The sequence below is a fragment of the Gobio gobio genome, assembly GCF_949357685.1.
Source record: "Gobio gobio genome assembly, chromosome: 16".
Lineage (NCBI taxonomy): Eukaryota > Metazoa > Chordata > Actinopteri > Cypriniformes > Gobionidae > Gobio > Gobio gobio.
Window position 1 is genome coordinate 4,235,745 of NC_137109.1, and position 11,834 is coordinate 4,247,578.

Sequence of the window (11,834 nt, forward strand, 5' to 3'; positions counted from 1 at the left end):
CACCTTTCCAGTCTGAAGAAGATGAAACCCACTTTACAATGTTATGAATGACTGTCATTAACGTTTTATAACCAATGATGCAGTTTTGCACAATATTCAGGTTGAAGTGTGAAGGTTATTGAAATGCAAGGTAATTTTGATTTGTTGATGGCAAATACTTGATGGAAAATACCTGACGCTACATTGAATATGTTGTATTGTATTTGTTTGCTAATACACTGAAGTTTTCCTGTCAGTGTTATTATTCTGTGGTGTTAGAACGTGGAAAAAATTTGCACTATTATAGCCACACTATTTTCTCTTAATAAAAATGAAACAACAACAATAACAGTATTGAAAATGTTATTTATAAACTTATTGCAGCTATGGTAACAATTCAGCAAAGCAGCACAAAACTAATTTGTGGTTAGGCCTGTCAAGATAACAGAATTCAATATATTGAGACATTAAAATATTGCGATAAATGATATTGAAGACCTTGTAATGAAACAGAAACTAACTCTAAAGCCAAAAAATGACAGTAAAGCTGAAAAGTACTTAAACACTTAAAATATCCCACTATAAACAAACTACGATTAAATGCAACCTACGCAGGTTAAAAAATATAGTATTACATTAGAAAAATGTGTAAAAAAAAATGCAAATATATGTACAGATAAATATATTAGCTCAACGTTGGCTAACAAAAAGCTGAGCCAGTGCTTCTCTGACTCTTGCTGGCTGCACATCTACAAATCCCCCTCCTTCAGCCCATCTCTCAACATGAGGAACAGTTCCACCAGCCTCTTCATAACTTTCCCCGTGCATTTCACACACATTGTGGAGTGTGCAACATGCACTGATTATGGTGGGGACGAGGGAAACGTCCACATCCAGCCGTTTAGCAAGGCACCTCCACCGGCCCTTCAGTCGGCCAAATGCGCACTCCACAGTCATCCTGGCTCTGCTGTGGCGCTCATTGAAGTACTTCTGCTCAACTGTCAGGGTCCCTGTGTCACAGTATCCTTTTAACAGCCAGCTTCGAAGGGGATAAGCCGGGTCACCGAGCAGCATAATTGGCACTTGAACGCCCATTATCTCCTCAGTGTCCTTAAGATTTAAAAGCACAAAAAAATCTAAATAATTAAAGACAGATTGTATACGTTATAAATCACTATTACTAGATTACTCACTGGTGGAAAAAGCTCCCCTCTCTCTGCGAGTGAGTACACATGGGAATTCCGGAGTACCCTCGCATCATGAACACTCCCTGGCCATCCAACATAGATGTTGGTGAAGCTGTTGGAAGACAGTGTTAAAATACTGAATATGCCATGGTAGAATTTATTTATTTTCAAGGATAAGATTTATTGCAGATGTATGGTTGTACCACAACAAAGTGAGGCAAGTACAGTAATTTGAAACTATTATAATAACAATATCTATATTTCTTACCAAAACCGATGATCCACGACACCCTGGAGCAGAACCGAGTGCCACCCTTTGCGGTTGAAATACTCTGCGTGGTTATCCTCTGGAGCAATGATGGGGATATGACTCCCATCAATAGCTCCTCCACACTGCGGGAAACCCCATCTCTGGCGGAAGCCTTCCATGACCTCTTGCAGGTCATCCCCTTTGGGCAGTTTTATGTAATGGGGCATGAGGACACGGCGAACTGCTTTGCAGAACTCGTGTACAATGGAGCAGACCGTAGACTTGGCTATGCCGAACAAGTTAGCTATCGTACGATAGCACGCACCTGTTAAAATCATTCAAAAGTGTCAATATATCTGGGACAATGGGAGCACAGTAATAATTTACTGTCATAAATACAATCAGGCTAGGCAAAGGCTTGTTACTCAGCTGGAAGCAAAGAAAGTGTCTCTAGATACTAAGACCTTATTGAAAAGAAGTTTAGGATACATTTTTGGTTTCTTACTTTCTTTTTTGAAAAGTACAGGCCTTTTTAAAAGGATATAAACTCTACTTTATTTGTTTTTATTTTTTTGTTTTATTTGTTAGTTTTGTTTGTTTAAAATAGTACAGAATAGTCAGTAACTCCCGTTCCTTACTCCAGTCCAGTGGTGGCGGTAATGCACAAGAAATAGTTGCTAACCGCCAATGAAAGAAGAAGTACGCACCTGTTGCTAGCCAATACACTCCAACTCCAACGCGTTTCTGCACTGTTATGGGCCGCCGCAGACGTGTCTCTTCCCGTGACAAAGTTTGTTGAAGGCGCTCACAAACATAATTGAAGGTGGATCTGGTCATTCTGAAGTTACTGACGAATTCGGTATCAGTAAAGCCACTCACATCAGTATCCCACCACTCCTGGCTGCGACTCCGCACACACACGGTTCTCTGTACCGACGTTGCTACCACTGCTCCACAAAACGCCATGGCCAAAAACCTTGCTCTCCTCCTCTTTTTTAATTTTCTTCTTAAAATGAGAAGGTTGTAATGGTGCTGGCTCCGTTGTGAAAATAACTTTAATAAAGCTAAACGAACTCCAATGCTGACACCCATATTTGGCTACTTCCGTAAACAACAAGTGACGTCGTTGACCGTTGAGTACTCTTCTGCGCATGCGGGTCACTTCTGGGTCATTTCACGTTCACACAGGAGATCACAAAAGGTCGCATTTAATTGGAAATGTGAACGGCCTTGCAAAAAAATCGCATTTTTTCAAAAAATCGGAATTGAGCATTAAGCCCTGCAGTGTGAACGCAGCCCAAGATGCCTGCAAAACAAGCCCAAATCATCACCCCTCCATCAGCTGATGGACAGTTGGCATGAGGTGTTTGTGCTGATATGCTGTGTTTGGTTTTCACCAAAAGTGGTGCTGTGCATTATGGCCAAACATCTCCACTTTGGTCTCGTCTGTCCAGAGGACATTGTTCCAGAAGTCTTGTGGTTTGTGTAAGGATAGGGACTTCATTACAGTGACGTAAATAAAGAAAAGACGTTCCACATGTGAGTGAGACATGACTACGTGCTTTTTTGAAAGATATTATAGGATATATTATGTGGTGTCAGAAGTGAACCTTAAGAATAGGTTACACAGAACCGCACTCAGGAGAGAAACTGAAGCATGGCTGTTGCAGCCGTACACAGAGGTGGGTAGTAACGAATTACATTTACTTCGTTACATTTACTTGAGTACATTTTTTGGGTAACTTGTAATTTTAGAGTAGATTTAAAGATGGGTACTTTTACTCTTACTCAAGTAAATTTCTTGTGAAAAAACTGTACTTTTACTTAGTTACATTCGGTGGCGTTCCTCCGTTACTGTCAAATGGTAATAATTATATTATATATATTAAAATAAGTGAATATGACTTTCGCAAGTCTCGCGAAACGTTGGAGAGGCTGCTTCGCGAGAGGTTGCTACGCATCACCCGCTTATAATTAGCGCGCGTTTAGTCGGAAGATGTGTGTGAGCTACGGGAGGCAGATTGCCCGTGGCCTCAAGTTCAGTCTATGTTTTCACTCCAAGATGTCAAAAAGAATAGTTTCATAATGCGATGCATGTTGTGTGCACCACAACGAACTGACATCTCTCAGCATACAAGAATTCCACCCTGAAAAGAACATGTAGCGGTAAGTGTCACAATGATGCCTATATTTGAACACTATTAACGGTCATTTGGTAACTATGGGAAATTTTCCCTTATTATAATACTATTTCACACACTGTCCGAGTGTTTTCCTCATATGCGCTCTTGTGCAAGCAATGAATCGTTTGAATCCTCCAAACAATACACGTCCACGAACAAACGTTCTCATCTTCACATTTACATTTCCTTTTCTTCACAAAACGAAACAAATTGAATAGCCTAATGTGACGTCTTGCATTTATACACAAATCCGGACAGACACCTGTCTGAAGTGTATAAAATACATACAAATAAAAACGGTATTGTATTTTATTCCTACCTAAAGAATAGCCTATATACTTATACAAATATAAGAACAAAGTATGTTTTAAGAAGAGCTCTAGTTAGCCCAGCACACCATTAATTTACACTGTTTAACCATTAATCACACACACACACACACACACACACACACACACACACACACACACACACACACACACACACACACACACACACACACACACATATATATATTATATATATATATAAGGTTCATTAGCTTACATTAGTTAACATGAACTAATAATGAACTGCACTTATAAAGCACTTATTTATCTTTATGTTAATTTAAACATTTACTAATGCATTATTAAAATATTGTTAACATTAGTCAATGCACTGTGAACTAACATGAATAAACCATGAACAGCTGGATTTTTATGAACTAACGTTGACAAAGATTAACTAATGCTGAACAGAGGTGTTGTTCATGGTTACTTCATGTTAACTAATACATTAACTAATGTTAACTAATACAACCTTATTGTAAAGTGTTACAGAGAGGTGTGTGAAAGCTCTCCAAGTAGCCTGAAATTCAGGGTTTTCGTTATCAATCAGATCGAAAGTAACTAGTAACTAACTACTTGAGTAGTTTTCTCATCGAATACTTTTTTACTCTTACTCAAGTAAATATTACGATTGTTACTTTTACTTTTACTTGAGTAAATATTTCAGTAAGTACTTGTACTTTTACTTGAGTACAGATTTTGGCTACTCTACCCACCTCTGGCCGTACAGACATCACATCCGGAGCAGTTTGACTTCAATTCAGCGGATTACCAAGATGAATCAGACGGTTCGAGCCCTTTCGTCTAGCATCAGGACTGAGTGCAAAACCTGAGGAATACCAAATCAGCTCTTTGTTATGCCATGGGAGACGATGCCGACGGTATCTTTGCACTATTACCACTGAGCGAGTCAGAGAGAAACAGACATGACTGTGGTGGAAGCATTTAGACAGCATTGTGTCGGCGTAATGCCAGTTATAATCATAGATTCCAAAATGATGGTGAAACTGCAGAGCATTTTATAACAGCAGTTCACAAACTGACAGAACGTTAAAAGAGGAATTAATCCAAGACGGATAGTTGTGGGAATCAGAGACATGGGACTGTCAGAGCACTTACAATTGGATCCAGAGCTAAGATTAGCTAAAGTTATTCAAAAAGTATGCAAAATGAAACAGTCAAGAGCAGCAAACAGTGTTACATGGTGTGATGATCTGCCAAGAGCATTAGCAGATCACAACAAAGAAATAGACCATAGTCACAAACAGGGAGCAAAGTGATCTTCAATTGTGTCTTTATAGAATCTTGCTTTGTAGCAAAACCCAAGCTAGACAATGGTGAAGCGTACTGATGTTTCCAGAAGCCTTTATTTATGTTCAGCCGTCAGCCTTGGTTTGAAACACAAATATATCTTTCCTTTCTTACACCGTTTCTCCGTGAAACACCGTAAGAGCTACAGAACAGATAAATAACATAAAATTAGCTCTTATAATCATACACATTTCACAAAGTCCACATTAACCTTACAAATAGCACTTTATAAAAATACAACTTTCTGTGACATTACCTCTGACAGTATTAACAATGCTAAAGGCTTATGTTAGCATGACTTCACGTTGAAACACGAGGGATAACAATACAGTTAAACACCTTTTCACAGATGAATAGATTAACACACACATATTACTGACATAAACATGAAACAAATCAAACACATAATACCTTGTTCCCGTTCCAGCTAGGTGCTTAAATATCCTCTTATTTATACGATTTCCGAGCGACATGTGATCTTCCTCCTTACTTCCTTGCATGCGTCTCAACAAAACCAATAATTCAGCCCTTTAGATGCAAAAATTAACGATCCACTAGGAGGCGCCAAATTTACACTTTCCTTAGGATTAGTTACACTCCCACCAATCATGAGTGTATAATGGAACGGTATACAGTCTGCATTAGGCACGAATGATTTTAACTGAAAGTTGCCTTCCTTGAAGCCTGTATAAGAACAAAGATAACTTAGCTAAAGTTAGAAACTTAACTAGAACTATGTAATATTATGCACTATGGAGGGAGGGAGCAGATTTAGCTAGTCTCCAACAGCAGAACAAGCTTCTGGACCGGGCGCTCAACTTCGGACACCTTGTGAAGACGCTCCCCTTTCTTGCCAAGCTTACTGTCACCAAGCCGAATTTTAACTCTCCGTACAAGCCCATCTTTGTCGGTAGTGGTTTCTGAAACTCTACCCAATCTCCACTCATTCCTGTGCACATCCTCTCCCTTCATGATTACAACATCTCCAACTTGTAAATTTCTTCTTGGAGCATGCCAGCGCTGTCTGAGAGCTATGTTGACAAGGTATTCCTTTCGCCAGCGACTCCAAAACTGTTCTGCGAGGTATTGAACTTGTCTCCACCTTTTCCTGCCATACACATCTTCTCTGACGAATTTACCTGGGGCAGGCAAGGCCTGAACAGATTTCATTGTCAGAAGATGATTTGGGGTGAGTGGTTCGAGGCTATGGGGGTCACTGAGGTTGTCAACAGTCAGAGGACGACTGTTGACTATAGCCATAGCCTCATAGAAAAAGGCCCGTAGCGAAGCATCATTTAGTCTTCCAGAGGAAAGAACAAGAGTGGACCTTAGAACGTTTCTCACTGTTCTTATTTGCCTTTCCCACACCCCTCCTGCATGACTAGAATGGGGAGCGTTCATGATGAAGTCGCATTGCTTCTCTGCAAGAAATACAGCCAGACGATCTGCGTCAACTTCCTTTAGAGCTTCTCTGAGCTCATTTTTTGCTCCGACGAAATTGCTTCCTTGATCAGATTTGATCTGACGAACAGCACCACGTATGGCGATGAAACATCGAAGGCCATTTATGAAGGCATCTGTCGACATGTTTTCAAGAGTCTCAATATGAACAGCACGGGAGCTAAGGCAAGTGAAAAGAAGGCCGTACCTCTTGTTCTCCTTTCTTCCTTGTTTTGTAAGGAATGGCCCGAAGCAGTCCATGCCACAGAAAGTGAAGGGAGGTGATGGTTCCAACCGTTCAGGGGGTAGATCGGCCATCTTTTGCTCTTCCATAGGTTTGCGCTGCCGTCTACAGGTGACACATTGATGAATGTAGGATGCGACTGCCCGGTTGATTCCTGTAATCCAGTAGCCGCTGCGCCTTATTTCATTAATGGTAAGACCTTTACCTTGATGTTTCATCTTTTCGTGGTGATAGGCAATAATCATCCTTGTGATGTGATGATCTTTGGGAATGATTGCAGGATGCTTGATGAAGTTGGGAAGAGAGGAGTTGCACAGCCTCCCTCCCACCCTGAGGACGCCGTCATTGTGGAGAAAAGCATCAAGAGCGTGTAACGGATTGCGAGTTGGTAGGGGGATCCCTTTGCTCAGCAGTTTCAACTCTTCTTGGTACACATTTTTCTGCAGATCTTTGATTAGGCGATGTACTGCCTCTTCTCGTTCTGTTACAGTGGTGAGACTGTTTGATCTGTTCTTGCTTATGCGCCTGAGAATGCGTGCAACTGCTCGCATAGCTAGCGACCAAGAAGAGAACTTGGACAAGCGATCAACGAGGCTCACGCGTTCAGTGGTTTTTGTACTGAGCGCTAGAACACTTTTGACCTCTGGATCTCCGACGGTTAACTCTGGTGCTTCATCTGTAGTCAGCTTTATTTCCTTGTCCCATAAAAACCTGGGCCCAGTGAGCCAGGTAGATGACAAAAGCTCGCTGGCAGTTAAGCCCCTAGAAGCATGGTCAGCAGGATTCTCATTTGTTGGGACATATCGCCACTGTTGTGGGACTGAGCTGAGCTGAATCTTCTGAACACGGTTAGCCACAAACGTGTGAAATCGTTGTGCTTCGTTTCTTATATAACCTAAGACCACTTTAGAGTCGGTCCAGAAGAACTCCTCAGCGTTAATACATCCCAATTCCTCCTTGAGCATGTTGCTTATCTTCACTGAAACAACTGCTGCTGTCAATTCTAATCTGGGGATGGTTGTAATCTTGGTTGGAGAGACACGTGATTTTCCTGCAACGAAGGCACAATGAATGTCTCCCTCTTCATTTTGAAGTCGCAGGTATGAACACTGACCGTAACCCTTCATACTGGCATCAGAGAAGTGATGCAGCTCTGTCTTCGAGACCTTTCCAAATCCAGCAGGTGAGTAGGTACGGGATATGGTGAAGTTATCCAAGTGGGCTAGATCACTTCTCCATTGTTCCCATTTCGGGCGAAGCACGTCAGTGAGAGGATCATCCCAGCCAGTGCCCCGTCTACATATCTCCTGAAGAATGATCTTTGCTTTAAGGGCGACTGGTGCCACAAACCCAAGAGGATCGTACAAAGAAGCCACTGTAGATAAAATACCACGTCGTGTTGCAGGCTGCTCCTTGAGGCTGACGTTAAGCTTGAAGTGGTCAGACTCCACATCCCATTGAATCCCGAGAGCTCTCTCTAGTGGCAAATCATCAAAAGCGAGGTCCATATCCTTCACGTTGGTTGCTCGTTCGGAGGGTGGTATACTCTCTAGTACCTCTCTGTTGTTAGACACAAACTTATGTAGTCGTAGACCACCCGTGGCGCAGAGTTCGCGAGCTTCCCTGGCAAGCTGAATAGCATCTTCAGTGTTTTCAACACTTACGAGACCATCGTCTACATAAAAGTCCCTCATAACAAATTTCGAGCCTTGAGTGTAGATGTCGCGATTCTCCTTAGCTAGATGTTTCATCCCATAGTTTGCACATCCCGGAGAGGAAGTTGCACCGAACAGATGCACTTTCATGCGAAACTCGCTGGGCTGTGACTTCAAGTCTCCTTGCTTCCACCAAAGAAAGCGCAGGTAGTTGCGATCAGCTTCGTTCACATGAAACTGATGGAACATCTTCTGAATGTCGCACATCAATGCAACGGGGTGCTTTCGGAAACGGATGAGAACTCCACTTAAGTTGTTCAACATGTCAGGCCCAGAGAGAAGGTGATCATTCAAGCTTGCTCCTTTATATCTGGCTGAGCAATCAAACACTACACAAAGTTTATCTGGCTTCTTCGCATGATGCACACCATGATGGGGAATGTACCATTTCTAACCTTCTCTTCCATCGTCCTTAACCTGCTCAGCATCTCCATTTCCGATGACTTCCTCCATGTACTCAACATAATGCTCCTTATACCTCTCATCCTGTTGCAGTTTCCTTTTAAGGTGAAGGAGGCGTGTCATAGCTGAGCCTTTGTTGTCAGGCAAGCTGGGTCTGGTTTTGAAGGGCAGAGGCATTTCATAATGGCCATGTATATTTTTCCTTATTCCCTCATCCAGTATGTTGAGGAATGTGATGTCGTCTTGTGACACAATTTTGCTGTCGTCACTGCCATCTTTGAAATCAGACTCTAAAATGCGAATGACGTCGGTAGGAGTTACCGGAGGTAATCCTAAATCCGTCCTTACAGCGTAGGGTTCATCGTCATCTCCTAAAAGGACTTGTCTTGGTGCCATAGCTCTTGAGCAGTTGTAGCCGATCAAAAGGCCTACTACACAGTCCTTCAGTGGTTGGATTTCATTCACTATCTCTGCAAGATGACTCCATTGTTTAGCCGTCTCACAAGTGGGAATGTGAGAGCGATTAACAGGTATGCAATCCTTCGTATAGGTAACTGGAAGATCGACTTGAATTGCAGAACTATATCCTCTAACACGAAGGCCAGAAACACTTTCGCTTGTGAGAACTGTATCCTTACCACTCATAGTCGTCAACTTCAGTTTCACTGGATACTTGTCAGCATTAAGACCATCACTTACTTCTTGGTCAATAAACGTAGTATCGCTTTGAGTGTCAAGTAGCGCATAGACAAGTTTCTCAGTGGTTGGATCATTTTTAGATGAAACCCAGACTGGTATCACCATGGATGTGTTGGATGAGCCTTCACCTGCTACACTGAGTGCCATTGCAGCAGCACCTCGATTTGTCTCTGGTTTTGTTGTAGACCTTTCTCTTTTATAGTTGTCATCATGCAGGACTGTAGGATGCTTTCCTTTACAGTGGTCACAGAAATGACGATGACGGCATTCTCTCACGCCGTGGCCAGGTTTCAGGCATCCATAGCAGAGTTTCATCTCCTTTATGTAGTTGCGTCGCTCAACCAACACCATCTCAGTGAACTTGGAGCATGAATGAAGCTGGTGTCTATTATCTTCACAAAGGATACACGAAGTCTTAACCTTTCTCTGTTCTGAATTGTGGTTTTCATTTTTAGTGACTGTTTGAGTGGTAAAAACACTGGCCTTGTTTTTCTTCACGTCTCTGAGATTTCTCTTCTCAGTGCTAGAATCTGATGAACGAAGGGCATGAAACGACGTAATGGGATTGCAAGCAATCTCAGCTTCAGTTGCCGTGAATCTAGCAAACTCCTTGAAACTTGGGAATTCTTGATTTTCATTTAGGCTTTGCGTGACTTGTCGGTTCCAGCGTAAAGCTGCCCAGTCAGGTAGTTTGTGAACGAGCTTCTGATTTTCTTCACAGTCATTTAATATGTCGAGACCCTTGACATGAGGCATGGCATCTTGACAAGCAATCAGAAAATCTGAGAAGCGTCTCAGTCCTTCAGCATCCTTTGATGGAATTCTCGGCCAGTTGATGAGCTTCTCTCTGAATGCTCTCTGAATGGCGAATGGCTGGCCAAAGCGACGATTTAGTTTGTCCCAGGCGTCTTGGTAGGCGTCATTGTCATTTCGGTAGAAGTTGCCATCTAAAACCTGCCGTGCTGGGCCACCAACATATTTTTTCAGGTAGTATAGTTTTTCAGCTGGTGTGATTGCCCTTTGGTCAATAAGTGAGGTGAATGCTGTAAGAAATTTGATTCCCTGTGTCTTTGTGTGTTTCAGTCTCTGCTCAGCAATCAGTTACAGCTTCAAGATCTTGGGAGAGTGCAAGTCAACGAACCACACGAATGAAGTCAATATGGTTTATTCAGAATGCAGCTCTCAGAGATACAGCAAAAAGACAGTGATATTTATACCATTCATCCACGCCCTTACAGTTAGGTGTGTGTGTCCGTTATAAGAACAGAAGAGTAGAGATAAGTTCAACGGTTGAACGTCCTTGGTAGTAGCAAAAAATAGGAACAGACTGGTCGCATAGAAATGATAACAGCTAGGTTTGTGCGTTTCTGTACACACGGCCTGATAATGGAATGTGCTTGCGCACACACCAAGAGCTGAAAAAACAGGAGACACCAGTTTCTTCTTTCATGCTCACAGAAATGAAGTTTGCAGAAAACATACACAGAATATATGCACATATAATCTTTCAATCCCCTCTTTTAAGCTGAAAGCTTAACGTTTAGCAGTTGGTTCATAACGATGTGATGGTGTCAAGCTAGAGACAGTAGCGTACACTCAATTCATCAAACATTGCAGTAAGCATGGCCCAAAAATACAGACAGCCAGTAGAATCAGCAATATTGGCATTAACATAGTTACAAATGGCGTGACCCAACCAAATACGGAATGCAGGAAGCCCCAACCCCAATCCTTTTCTCTAGTTTCATCCTCATATAACTTCTTCGCTGTTTTTCTCATCTCTTCCACAGCATGGCCCACAGCTCCTTCAGCTTCATCCTCAGCTGGGACAAAGGTGCAGCACTGATCCCCCACCATGGCACAGACGCCCCCTTTATCAGCCAGGAGTATGTCCAATGCCAGGCGGTTTTGCATGGTCATCAGGCGCAGGGCACCTAGTTCTTTTCTCACCCCGGTCATACCATCAGTGGTGTCATTGACAAACTTTGCCAGTCGATAGTGAAGGACCTCGATGTGAACCCATTGATCTGCAGTTCCCTTTTGGGGGAACATAGAGGTCCACCAACGAGTCCAGTGGGAGGTCAGGCGGTGGTCT

At 42.4% G+C, this 11,834-nt stretch overlaps 1 protein-coding gene across 1 annotated transcript; it reads right to left on the reverse strand.

Annotated features, from left to right (window-relative positions):
- Positions 1-326: 326 nt before the first annotated feature.
- LOC307139850 (uncharacterized protein) lies at positions 327-2,203 on the reverse strand. Its single transcript, XM_079838972.1, has 3 exons — positions 1,435-2,203; positions 1,173-1,278; positions 327-1,089 (listed from the first exon to the last, which is right to left on the reverse strand). Exons 1-3 carry the CDS (start codon positions 1,752-1,754, stop codon positions 670-672), a joined length of 846 nt encoding a protein of 281 aa, XP_079695098.1. The 5' UTR covers positions 1,755-2,203; the 3' UTR covers positions 327-669.
- Positions 2,204-11,834: the final 9,631 nt, after the last annotated feature.